Source organism: Mauremys mutica, chromosome 2, assembly GCF_020497125.1.
Source record: "Mauremys mutica isolate MM-2020 ecotype Southern chromosome 2, ASM2049712v1, whole genome shotgun sequence".
NCBI classification, from domain to species: domain Eukaryota; kingdom Metazoa; phylum Chordata; order Testudines; family Geoemydidae; genus Mauremys; species Mauremys mutica.
In genome coordinates, this window is record NC_059073.1 from 27,722,725 (window position 1) to 27,736,457 (window position 13,733).

General features: G+C 41.8%; 2 protein-coding genes across 4 annotated transcripts in view; one reads left to right on the forward strand and one right to left on the reverse strand.

Moving 5' to 3' along the window:
* The window catches only part of TNFRSF11B (TNF receptor superfamily member 11b), a 142,594-nt gene that overhangs the window by 76,255 nt on the left and 52,606 nt on the right, over positions 1–13,733 (forward strand). The window lies entirely within an intron of this gene.
* COLEC10 (collectin subfamily member 10) overlaps positions 1–13,733 on the reverse strand; it is a 164,062-nt gene that overhangs the window by 48,090 nt on the left and 102,239 nt on the right. For both annotated transcript variants that reach the window (XM_045003954.1, XM_045003955.1), the window contains one exon: positions 8,134–8,221. In XM_045003954.1, the coding sequence (XP_044859889.1) occupies positions 8,134–8,221 (88 nt within the window). The remainder of the gene's footprint in view (positions 1–8,133; positions 8,222–13,733) is intronic.

Consider the following 13,733-nt stretch of genomic DNA (forward strand, 5'->3'; position numbering starts at 1 on the left):
AGAGTCCTGTGGCACCTTATAGACTAACAGATGTTTTGGAGCATGAGCTTTCGTGGGTGAATACCCACTTCGTCAGATGCATGCATCCACGAAAGCTCATGCTCCAAAACGTCTGTTAGTCTATAAGGTGCCACAGGACTCTTTGCTGCTTTTACGGATCCAGACTAACACGGCTACCCCTCTGATACTTAGGGATTATTGTGTTCGCTCAAGTGCCTTTGTCTGACCGATCCCTGGTGAGCTTGTGGGATCTTTCCTCTAGTGGCTCACCCCAAGAGGATACATTTCCAGGGTGGTGTATGGTTCTGAAACAAATCCTACCCTCTTGAGTGGGTGTGGAAGGCATGAAACCACTGTGATTCTGCTTTCTAAGGGAAATAGATAATAGAGGGGCCAGACAGTGGGACTTTATTTTCACTGCTTCATGGTGGCTTTCTTAGATCCAACACGGAGAAAGCTTGTGAAAAGGATGAGGACAGATACTATCCCTACCTGGAGGAGTTTACAGTCTTAGGGAGAGACTATGCAAATTGCTGATAGCCCATAATAAAAGGAGCCCCAGTGCCATAATACTCCCTGGGGCTGTGAGCGCAGAGCCTCTGCCTGCTCACTGCTACACCTCTTGCAGACTGAAGCTTGCTCCCGACGGAATGCAGGGGAAGATGGATTCATGGACACACTTTCCTACCTGCCCTGTTTAGGGCACCGTGGAAACCTGAGGAAACAGGGACCTTTAACGTTTAATCTGGTCACATCTCTTGATATCATATCTGGACTGATTTTATTATCTCTTCCTTACACAAACTGTAGAATATCAACAGCCAATATGAATCCACAACCTTCCATTTGCAATTTGTTCTGTCTTAATGTCTCATACAAAGTAAGATTCTCTTGATATTTCCTGAACAGAAATAGTCACTTTATTTAGCTGATAATAACTGAGTGGGTATTGGGATGGCCTTTCCTTTCTTGGAGAGTTACCTGCAGGGTGCTGGAAAAATGTGTACAGTGGGGGGTACTGAGAGCCATTGAACTGAACTGTAAACCCTGTATATGATGGAAACCACTTCAAGCCAACACCCCTAGTTCCAGCACCTATGGCTACCTCTGAAGAATTTTCAGGTGTTTTGCTGTGAATTACTGGGCCACTCCCAAGAACTCCCTCTTGCATGCTCTCTTCTCTCCATCCAGAGCACCAGGGATTGGATGAAAGAAAAGAGGGGTTGAAAACACACCTAAGATCAAATTGGTCTGAGTATGCAAAACTAACAAGCATCCCTGATATCTAGGGACCCCAAATTCTTCCACTGATTACACACACGGCTCTTCCACTGACATCAGTGGGACTGGTGTGTGCATTACTGAAGGAAAAATTTCACCCATACTCCTTAGGACTCGTCCTTTAATATCTACTGTACCCATTGATGATACTGATGATGACATTAGTGACAGGTCAATCTTTTGTTGAGAATAACTGTTTTCAATAAGAGTCCCAGCCATTTAACATTTGTTTTAAACAAAAAAATGTAGGCCGACATCTGATTGTGCTCAACATTTTTACGTAATGTGCCCCTGCAAGCCTTACCATGGCAGCAGACTTAATTATTAATAGTGAATAATTTATTCAACACATTCAGTCTTTTATGTCCACAAAAAGTTTGATTTTCTTTGTTTGTTTTTTGTTCAAATTATCTGCCAAGAATTTCTGTTAATAATTCTTGCGGTACTTCCAATTTCTCATGCCAAACATGAGAGAGAGCACTAGATGCCATTTCAGGGGGGGGATTTTATCACTTGAGGGTTTGATCCAAAGCCTGCTGAAAGTCAAAGTGATTGTTGGTTGGGCAATTGGTTCAGTGGATTTAATTAGAGAGAGCTTGTATGTTCACTTTCCCCATAAGAGTTTTTTGTACCAGTATTTGAGGAACTGGCACGTCTCCTGCTACTTGTTCTTTATTCTTAGTAGGGTTCCACATGCCACACTTATGTAACAGTTCTGCATAATAACTAAAACCTGTAAAAATCATCCATACAGTGAGTTCAAAACACGACACAGACATAGGCGCTGGAACTAGCAGTGCTGGGGGTGCTGCTTCACCCTCAGGCTTGAAGTGGTTTCCATCATATACAGGGTTTACATTTTTGTTCCATGGCTCTCAGCACCCCCACTATACAAATTGTTCCAGCAGCCCTGAACACAGAAATGGTGGCTGTTCCATTCTGAGAGGGCTTGAATGATCAGACCTTTCCATATCAAGTTCTCTCCATTCTACTCAGGAAGTAAATATTAAAACCATCTAATAGGTAGTTTATAGTGTGTTGAAAATATTTGTGGGATGAATAGCTATTGGGTGATTGTACTCTGGATATTGCTGTGAGAAAATGGACCACACAGTGAATAAACAAATGCCAAAATGTGGTTTTGTGGATGTTTGATAGAAAATAAACTTTCCTTTTAATATGACAGCCATTGTTTATCAGTGTTAACAGCCCAGTAAATGAAATGACACAATGTTGGCACACTTGCTTGTGAAAAAATATTGCCCTTTGCTTTTCATTGGCATACAACTTACTGGATCTGTTCGAGTAAGGCAGTTTCTTTGAATATTTGATGTGGGGTTTTAGTATTTGCAGTCAAGGCAACGTAAACACAGACAAATAGATTCAAGATGTCAGCAGATCTTTTCTTCATTGCCTTCCCCTCTATTTCCCCATCATTCTTTCACACAAGTTTCCCTTTATAGTTAAGATATTGCAAACTAGTAACACAATTTTAAAGGGGAGGTGTTTTGCTTCAGCAATATGAGTAATCCTATTGAAGTCAATAGAAATACATAACTGCTGAAAATTAAGCATATGTGTAAGGCTTCACTCCTTTTTCTTTATGTCCTTAACCTTCCATATAACAAATGTTGACCCAATTGTTTCCCCGAATTTGATACAAAGAATGTGCTCTTGAGATGAGACCTTAGCACAGTAAGCACAGCAGAACTATAAAACTCTGAAAGAGAATGTCATCATGCACAGACCATCCCTTAAACGATTGTGGCACTACCAACATCACTTTAACATAACCAAACAAAAATGAAGAATATTCTAAAATTAGCTCTATACAATTGCTTGTTCTATTTGGATCAGAGTAAATAAAACAGTCCAAATTCATCCCTGCTGTAAATCTATTGAAGTCAAATACACTCCACCAGGGATGAATTTGGACCAAGATGTTAGATATACTTCGATTCCCTAGAATTTCATAATCTACGTAGTTTCAGACATGCACGGGAATCCTGGAAGGAAAAACTCAGTGTTGCAGGAAGTGGTATCGGTGACTCAGAAGGTGACCATCTTCACTCACTGAGTCAGAAATGAAATAATATTCTGCTGTGCTGCTGGGGTTGCACCTCCCAGGTAAATCCTAACACTGAGGTTCTGAGACTTAACTACCATCTGATCATAAAAGATCAGCTGTCACATTTCACAAGAAGAGCAATATCTCCCTTGGGTTCCTGGCCATATTATATCTGGATAATTACATAATCCTCCTGTTGCTTTAATTGGCTAAGGCACTTTCTTCTTTACTTCCTTCTCCTCAATTTGTGTAGTGTGGCTGGCACTGTTACAATAGCTGCCGTGTTTCTAGAGGTGGCTGGCTCCGCTTGATCCCAGAGGTGTCTGGCTGCATTTTAGTGGCTGATAAAGTGATTCCTATATGTTGTATCTGTTAGTTTCCAAGCTCATTTAGATAAGGACTGTGCCACCTTTTGTGTTTGGAAAAGGTCCAGCCCATTGTGAGCCTTATCGTAAGAGTAACAGTCTAAAAAGCTTCTGAGGGTTCTGCTATGCCAATCAATACAAATAATCTTTGTTACATATCATACTCAGTAAGGATTACAAATAAAGTACCCCATGAACTTTCATTCTTCATCCAGCAGAGAAAACAGACAAGACCTCTACACATCTTAACTTAGGCCGATCACTATATTTTAATTTAAGTATTTTTTTAGCATTTCCAGCAAATTATCAGCCACATACGTCTGGAAGAGGAGCTCTCAGCAAGTGCTCTCATCAGGAATGAGCAATGATTCTATACTTGGCAAGTTATTTTTGAAATAAGACGACTCTAGGTTTCCATTATGGAATAATAAGCATTGCAACTTTCTTTTAAAAAAGCAAAGTTTGTTACGGTTTTTTTTTAAAGACATGCAACATTCGTTCTGCTAAACTTGGATTTAATTTTTTCCTTAATGCCACAAAGACATTTTTTTAAAATGAAAAATTAATTCAGTGCAATTTTAAAACTACTTTGAGGCTGAAAAACTATACACTCAATCTTCCCCTTCAGCAGAGTTCTATGGCTGTTAATAATGGAAAAGTTGATGGACCCATAGCTATTGCTGTGCCATCAGATGCTGCTATAATTTCAGATTAATATGCCTCATGTTATTGGCTACATCAGCTGCCTGCATTGCATTCATTATGGTGTTACAAATTGCTAGTTCCTTGGGGAATTTTTTAATGTCACTATCTGTGAGTAGGCGTTTTGGTTTCTACTCCTAATCAAAGCATTTCCCGGGAAACACCCTCTTACTGATATTCATTACGGATCTGATCTTGGTGAATGTCAAGTGCCTCTTGGTCCCACTGACTTCTAAGAGCTGAGAGCACTCAGCACCTTGCAGAATCAGGCCTTCCTTGACCTGTGTGAAACTTGTGGTTTCGGCGCACAGAGATTCATGCAAATTACTTCGCGTTTATTTTTGGTCCCGATCTATGAGGTTTTGCAACTCCTGATGTTTGTGCTTTGAGTTTCAGGGTCAAGTGAATCCTAAAAATGCTTCAAGAGCATCACATTTCCTCTGGCTTCATAATGAAAACATGTAGTTCTGGTACATTTTACAGAATTTTGATGCAATTCTTCATCCGTCACACCCCCACCCCGCTGCTCACCCCTGCCCACACTGTGTCATATTTGCTTGAAACTGGAATGAGTTCAAAAGGTTTGTGAGTCTGAGCAGATCTTCTGATACACATGATCTAAGTTTTGAGTTTGTTTCATGTGAGTTTTGGCATTATCAGGAAAATTTCATAGACCATCAGGGTTGGAAGGGACCTCAGGAGGTCATCTAGTCCAACCCCCTGCTCAAAACAGGGGCAATCCCCAGACAGATTTTTGCCCCAGATCCCTAAATGGCCCCCTCAAGGATTGAGTTCACAACCTTGGGTTGAGCAGGCCAATGCTCAAACCACTGAGCTATCCCTCCTCTCATTTTGTATAGCTTCCTTTGTTAAGGGGCATATTTTTCCCTGAATCTTTGCCTGAACTCCCATTACTGTCACCAGTTCAGGACTAATCACTTAAACAGGGCAGTTACAGCCCAAGGCTGGGGTTTTTCCACCTCTACGGCAAACCAAACCAGCCAGACAAAGAGGACTTTGGTTTCACCCCACTGGCTAACCACAAGTCACCCAAGCAATTCCCTTAGACACTCCAATTTCCCAGTATCACCACCAGTCCCACTCGTCCTGGGGATGAGTGGTTATGAAAACCAACACCCCAATAAAAGAAAAAGGTTCTCTCGATTCCAAAGAATCAAGCCCCAGACCCTGGTCAATATACAAATCAGATCTTACCCACAAATCATGCTATTGCCAATCCTTTGGAATTTAAAATCTAAAGGTTTATTCATAAAAGGAAAAAGATATAGATGAGAGCTAGAATTGGTTAAATGGAATCAATTACATACAGTAATGGCAAAGTTCTTAGTTCAGGCTTGTAGCAGTGATGAAGTAAACTGCAGGTTCAAATCAAGTCTTTGAAGTACATCCCCCGCTGGGATGGGTCATTCAGTCCTTTGTGCAGAGCTTCAGTTTGTAGCAAAGTCCCTCCAGAAGTAAGAAGCAGGATTGAAGACCTGATGGAGATGAGGCATCAGCCTTATATAGGCTTTTCCAGGTGTAAGAACATCTCTTTGTTCTTACTGTGGAAAATTACAGCAAAATGGAGTCTGGAGTCACATGGGCAAGTCCCTACAAACTTTGCTGAGTTACAAGGCGTATCTGCCTTCTCTCAATGGGTCAGTTGTACAGCTGATGGTCCTTAATGGGCCATCAAGCAGGCTAGGCAGAGCTAACACCAACTTGTCTGGGATGTGTCCCAGAAACACAGCATAAGTTTGAAGTACAGACAGTATAGAGCCAATATTCATAACTTCAACTACAAAATGATACATACATATAGACAGCATAATTATCACCAGCAACCCATAACGTGGTCTTAGACACCTTATATGACCCCCTTTACATAAGATTTGGTGCCACCACAGGACCTTGGTTGCAACCATGTTCTATATGGTTCCAGATTATATCAATAATGTCACATCTTATTCCTGTGATGATTTTTGGTTGTGCAAATACATCCTTCTAACACATGGACCCATATGCTTACATGCATCACCTAACACATGTATCTGAATAAATGGTCCATGCTCATTATCATTTGTAAATATGGGACAGTTGTTTATTTGCTGACTTTCTGCAAAGATTACAAGAGGGGATAGGTGGAACCAAAATTTCAGGCAAAGAATAAAACATTTTAAAGTGTCTAAGTGGCTTAAGAGCCTAAATCCCAGTTTCAGAAGTGGTTTTGGGCTTGTTTTCAATGCAAAATTAACCTGAGTTATACCTGCCACGTTGCCCCTTAATTCAAGCGTGGTCATGCTTTTAACCTGAATTGCTGGATATCCAGGGGTATAGGCTAAGCTGGAGTTAACACACCTCTGAGGCAGCACACCTTATCAGTTTCTAAAATGACCACTCTGTCATGTGGATGCAGGCTAGTTCCACTCAAGTGCTGCTTGTCGCTTTCTTACAATTTCCCCCATGTGCTCCTGAAAGAAAAGACAGTTTTTCCACGGTTCACTGGGAAAGAATTCATAGAGTGGCTTATCTTACTGCAGCACAAAGAACCCTGGGGTCTGCCCCCAGCAGACATAGCACCACACACGAGTGAGTGCAGCACCCGTGAGAACACAGCGACTCAAGTGTTATTTCACTGTGCAGCTGCCCTGACTTCAGAGGAATAACTTGAGTGTAGATAAGATTTAATCAAAACAGAGTGTGCACACTAGGACCTCATCCACATGTTACACATTAAACAGACTGCAATATCCTCTGGAAAAGGGGTTGGCCATATTATGAAACAATCATCTTTCTTTTGTCAGCACTACTGCCACCAGCACAGACAGAACGGAGAGTCAGGCCAACGCATGCCTTTTCCAGTATTCCACCCCCTTACACCCAGAGCCTGAAACACACAGGGTTCTTGGAACTGCCAACAATATTTGAATTCATGCTAAAACCGGACTTTTTTATTTTTTTAAATACTTGAGTCACATCAGTCAGTGCTATTTACAAATTCTGTTTATGGACACCGCAGGTGGACACTGTGACTCATGACACATAAATACTAAATATAGCCGAGACAATCTGGGAAAATCCCATAATGAAAGAGGGAATAACGGCCTGATTGTTAAATTTATACTCTTGGTCACTGGATCCCAGTAATGGAACTGGTATTATTTTCACAAAAATCATATGATGGGATAGTAAGAGAGTGAATGAGTGCCAAACTACAGAAGGAGAATACAGACTCCAAGCAGGGTATGGAGGGAAGTTGGCTGTACTGCAGTAGTTTGTAATTCCCCTTTGTTGTAGTGTAATCAGCAACCCAATCTACGTCTGCCAGGCATTAAGGAGACCCAGTGTACCTCAGTCTGAGTGTATTCACACCTGCTCAGGAGGCCAGCACAAGATTATGCAGAACTTCAGTCCCACCTAAGACCTATTATGAGGATGTAAGTAGTGCATGGGCTCCTCTGCACTGGGGCAAATTTTACCCTTTGTAGGTTAGAGATCCAGGGAGCTACTATGTCTGTATATGTTCAGAAACCCAAAAGAAGAATCCCATGTTTACTATAGCTGGGTCCTGTTGGGATGGATACTTTGCTGCCAACTACGCAGCAAGTTACTGCACTGCAAGCTAGGGCGTGAATCTACAGCATGCTTGCTGCCACATGCTAATGTCACTGCTACAGTGCACCAAAAGCCTTGGAGTGCGCTTGGCATACTACTTACTGCTTTTTAGGTTTTCTCTCTTCCTAGCTGCTGAAAGGAAGCTGTCTGCGGCTTCACTCCACCACCTACCTTCCAAAAATGTAACCATCTGAAAGCAAAACAAAGCACATTAATCATTCTCCTAAAGTTTACGCTATGCCTAAATTTTACAGTCTTTCCCTGAATGAGAAATAAGTTAAGTACTCTAGATGCCCTACTGGGCATGGGGTGGATAATCAGCTGGACGTGAGTGCCTACTGTGATGCTGTGGCCGAAAAAGCTAATGGGACAATTGGATTCATAAATGCGAATCTTTAATAGGAGGACAGAGGTTATTTTACCTCTGGATTTGGCGCCGGTGTGACTGCTGCTGGAATACTGTGTCCAATTCTGGTGCCCACAATTCAAGAAGGATGTTGGTAAATTGGCGATGGTTCAGAGAAGAGCCACAAGAATGATTAAAAGATTAGAAAACCTGCCTTATAGTGATGCACTCAAAGAGTTCAATCTATTAAGCCTAACAAAGAGAAGGTTAAAGAATGACTTGCTTATGGTCTATAAATATCTATGTAGGGAACCAATATTTAATAATGGGCTCTGCGTGTGAACGCCCTTGTCCCAAGGACTCTGCCCTCTGACTTTGGCATGACAGGATCATAATAGAAACACCACAATGTCTGTCAACCAAATTGTTGGAGAAATAATGCTCCAGCCATCAGATACCATAAACTTTTTTATAAATGAGTCCTTACAATGTTGTGCTTTGATTGGAGAGGATTTCTTTTTTTAAACAGTCGAGATTTTTGTAATCCATTATGTATGCTGTCATAAATATAAAGGGAAGGGTAACCACTTTCTGTGTACAGTACTATAAAATCCCTCCTCGTCAGAGGCACAAAATCCTTTTACCTATAAAGGCTTAAGAAGCTCAGGTAACCTAGCTGGCACCTGACCAAAAGGACCAATAAGGGGACAAGATACTTTCAAATTGTGGGGTGGGGAGGGAAGGCTTTGTTCTGTCTGTTCCATGTGGCTTTTGCCGGAGACAGATCAAAGAAACAAGCAATCCAACTCCTGTAGAGTTAGTAAGTATTTAGCAAGGAAATGCTTTAGATTATCTTTTGTTTTGGCTTGTGAATTTCTCTGTGTTGGGGGGAACGTGTATCCCTGTTTTTTTCTTTTTGTAATTTTAAGGTTTTGCCAACAGGGAAACCCTCTGTGTTTTGAATCTGATTGCCTGCAAGATTATCTTCCATTCTAATCTTACAGAGGTACTCCTTTCACCATTTTTCTTTCTAATAAAGTTCTGGGTTTTTTAAGAATCTGATCGGGTTTTTTAGTGTCCTAAAAGCCCAAGGCTGGTCTGTGCTCATCTTGTTTATTCTCAAGCCTCCCCAGGAAAGGGGGTGTAGAGCTTGGGGGGATATTTTGGGGAAATAGGACCCCAAGTGGTCCTTTCCCTGATTCTTTGTTTAAATCATTTGGTGGTGGCAGCGTTTACCTAATCCAAGGTACAAGGGAGAATTTGTGCCTTGGGGAAGTTTTAACCTAAGCTGGTAAAAATAAGCTTAGGGGGTCTTTCATGCGGGTCCCCACATCTGCACCCTAAAGTTCAGAGTGGGGAGGGAATCCTGACATATACATATTAACATTTTTCTCTTAAAATATAACTTTTTTTTTAACTACCCTATCCCTGCATCCAAGATGTTTCCTGTCCTGGGCCAGGTGTACACTACAGAGCTATATCAGTATAACTATGTTGCTTCTCCTGTTGACATAGCTACTGCTTCTCGGGGAGGTGGTTTAACTACACTGATGGGAGAAGCAATCCTATCGGCATAGTACAGTCATCATTAAAGACTGTATGGGAAGACAAACCTTTAGTGAGCCCCTCACCCTCGTGTCATTTAAAGTTACTTACTTTGTTGCCCCCGGGGCAGGGGGCGGGGATCATAGTTTATTTAACACCTCTTTGACTTGCCCAAGCTACACAGGAAGCTTATGGCAGAATCCAAATCTCCTGAGTCCCAGTCCAAGACCATAACCACTGCATTGCTAGGGAGCAAATGGGAAGAAGTGGTAGCAGTGGCACCTTTTTCAATAGTGGAGCCAGAGGAGGAGCCCACAAATAGCGGAAAAGGGAACTGTTGCAAATTCATTATGTGTGCACCTCTGTGTGAGGTCTGACTGCTTATGCCAGAGGTGTTAATATAACCCACACACTTCCTGGGTCTGGTGCTCTCTCCCATCTAGTGGCAGACACCACTAAGGTCTTGTCTACACTGGCACTTTACAGCACTGCAACTTTCTTGCTCAGGGCTGTGAAAAAACTCCCCCCTGAGCGCAGCAAGTTTCAGCACTGTAACATGCCAGGGTAGACAGTGCACCAGCGCTGGTAGCTACTTCCCTCGTGGAGGTGGGTTTTTTAGAGGGCTGGGAGAGCTCTCTTCCAGCACTGTGCCACAACTACACAAGCCACATTAAAGCACTGCTGCTGCAGCGCTTTAACATTGCCAGTGAAGATGTGCCTTTAGAGAAAGAGATTGAGTCTGCTGTACAGCTTTAGCTAACGGCCAAATGGCTTTTAGCTCACGGATTAGAGGCTCATGCACTAAGCTCTAAAGATCCCAGGTTTAATCCTGCCCGCCGATGAGTGGAGTCTGTCGGTGTTACAAGTGGGGGCTCATCGGGGATTTCAACTGGAAAGTCTCTAAAACTCCGGATGCGCTTCCTCAGCTAAGGGAAATATGTAACCCACACACTTCCTGAGTGTGAGTGTGGTTTTCTGTCCCATCTAGTGGCACTGACACCACTTAGGCCTGGTCTACACTAAGAAGGGGGGTCGAACTAGGGTACGCAAATTCAGCTACGTGAATAGCATAGCTGAATTCGAAATACCCTAGTTCGACCTACTTACCTGTCCAGACGCGGCGGGGTCGAACTCCGCGGCTTCCCCGTCGACTCCGCCACCGCCATTTGCAGTGGTGGAGTACCGGAGTCGACCGCAGCGCTTCCAGAGTTCGAACTATCACGTCTAGATCAGACGCGATAGTTCAAACTCCGAGAAGTCGAACTCACCGTGTCGACCCGGAAGGTAAGTGTAAACCTACCCTTAGAGAGAGAGATTAATGAGTCTGCATTACAGCCTTAGCTAACAGCACTATGGCTTTTAGCTCATGCACTAAGCTCCAGAGGTCCCAGATTTGATCCTGCCCACCTACGACCAGGATATGTCAGCGTTACATTAACATAGCTCTCATTAAAAACTATGTGGGCTTTGGAATCATCCAATCAGGAAGCAGAAATAATATCATCTAACCAATCACACACTGTGTAAAGCACATTGGGTGAAATGCTGGCCCCACTGAAGTAAATGGTAAAACTCCCAATGACTTAAATGGGGCCAAGATTTCATCCATCATGAATAGGAAACCCTCAAAGCTATAGTGGCTGTGAAATATGTTCTCTCAACCCATTCATCAAATAATTCTGAACAAACAAGTGAATTAAAATCAAAATCAGTTTGCAGATCATTCATGAAAACAAAAGGGGTCCGAATTTCTTGAATACACTGTTCATTGCAAAAAGTTCCCCCAGTTCTAATCATAACGAATAAGGGAGAGATAGCTGTGATAAATAGAATCAGTGTAAGAGAAAGTCCATGAGGTTGGATTATGGTAGCTAAATAAATAAATCGTCCCCATTAATCAGCTACTAAATTACACTGGGCTTAAGTTCCTGGGGAGATGTCCTGATTAAGTATTTTTCCAGAATAGTGAGGTGTCTCAAATGGAATGTGATGTAATGCTTTGCACTTCTACAGCGCCTTAAACAACATTACTTTGAGTAAATTATATGCTGTGACTTATGTGCTCAACTCTATCGGTTATGTTGGCTAAATTATGCACATTTTATATCTAACATATAGTAATGTCTTTGTTTATATATGCATCTTAAGCCACAATAATTAGTGGCTTATGCATCTCAATGATTTCTCTTTTCAGCCATTTCTTTTTAATAAAATGAAATGGAAATTCAATATAAAAATATATAGTCACTGTTTTCAGGTAGTGAACTCTATTCACAATAATTCTCACACCTCTCAAGTCTCATTTGGAACCTTCTTCTGTCATTTAGAAAAAAATAGTCAACATGCCAAATAGCCCCATGTGTCCTTTCCCTACTCTGTCTAAAGTTCTTAGAAAACAGATGTAAAATACAAACCAGAGCATGAACTGTTATAACCTTCAGGGTTTGGAACTGGTGCATTCTGCAAAATATATGTTGTCTTTATTATAATGTACAAGAATATCCTCAAAGTGAAAAGGCTGGGGATGTGCAATGATCTCACAGAAGTAATAACATCTGGAATCTAAATACTAAAAGAACTTTGAAAATTGTTTGTTCCCTCTAGTACATAGGAAAAAGCACAAGCATAAACAAATCTGAATCCAAGGCAACAATGAAGCTTTTTCAGTAAGGAAATATTAAGGAGAAAATTAGAAAAGGTGGGAACTTGTGCCAGAGGTTGCCTTAAAAAACAACTGTTAAATTTCAGTAAAGCACAGGATATTTATTTATGTCTCATATTTATTTATGTCTCATATAAAGAGATTCCCAGTTGAGGGAGTCCTCAGCAAAAGAATGCCGAGGATCCAAACAGGATCAAAGCTTTGCCTAGTACATGAAGAAAGTGATTATAGAATCATAGAACTGGAAGGGACCTTGAGAGGTCTTCTAATCCAGTCCCCTGCACTCAAGGCAGGACTAAGTATTATCTAGACCAGTATGGTTATGGACCAGTATGATTCCACTGTTGGGTAAATTTGAATTGGTGTTAAGTTATGTGCTAAGTAGCAAACACAGGATGCCTTGGTCAGTGTTTTTACTATAGGCCAAATTCCCAGCTCCTTAAAACAGGCATAGAATCATAGATTATTAGGGTTGGAAGGGACCTCAAGAGATCATCTAGTCCAACCCCCTGCTCAAAGCAGGACCAATCCCCAAATCCCTAAATGGCCCCCTCAAGGATTGAATTCACAACCCTGGGTTTAGCAGGCCAATGCTCAAACCACTGAGATAGCCCTCCCCCCATCATTAGATCTTCTCCAGCTCAAGCCCTAATTTCCTTAATACTTAACTAGCTATTTGTGACATGTCCATATTGAATGTGTTGCCCCTTTTCAACCCGAGCAGCCAGTCAAAGTTTGGGGCCCTGGGGAATGTTCCAGCTTGGAGCTGAAACTGGTGATAGTCAGGTAGCATCTTTTGAAACAATCTCACCTATTTACAAGGAATGTACCAAGTCCAAGTCTGAATGCAGGAGGAACCAAGAACAAAAAAAGCAGTTTCTTTAAAAGCTCTCTCTAGCTTTTTCTAGACTCATACTGTGCTCTCAGGCTACTGCTTGGCCTTCTTGCTTTTTGCCTCTCTCTCTCACTCACTCTCCCACCCCACACTACTTAGCAACAAACTCCTGGGCATGTTCATATATTTCTTTTGTCCTAGGATGGGGCATATCCTTACAGGCGTTAATCGGAGGGTGAGTTCACACCTACCAATCTCAATGAGGCTTAACCTACTAATAAGGTTTCACCTAGCTCATAGCAAATCTAAAAAAG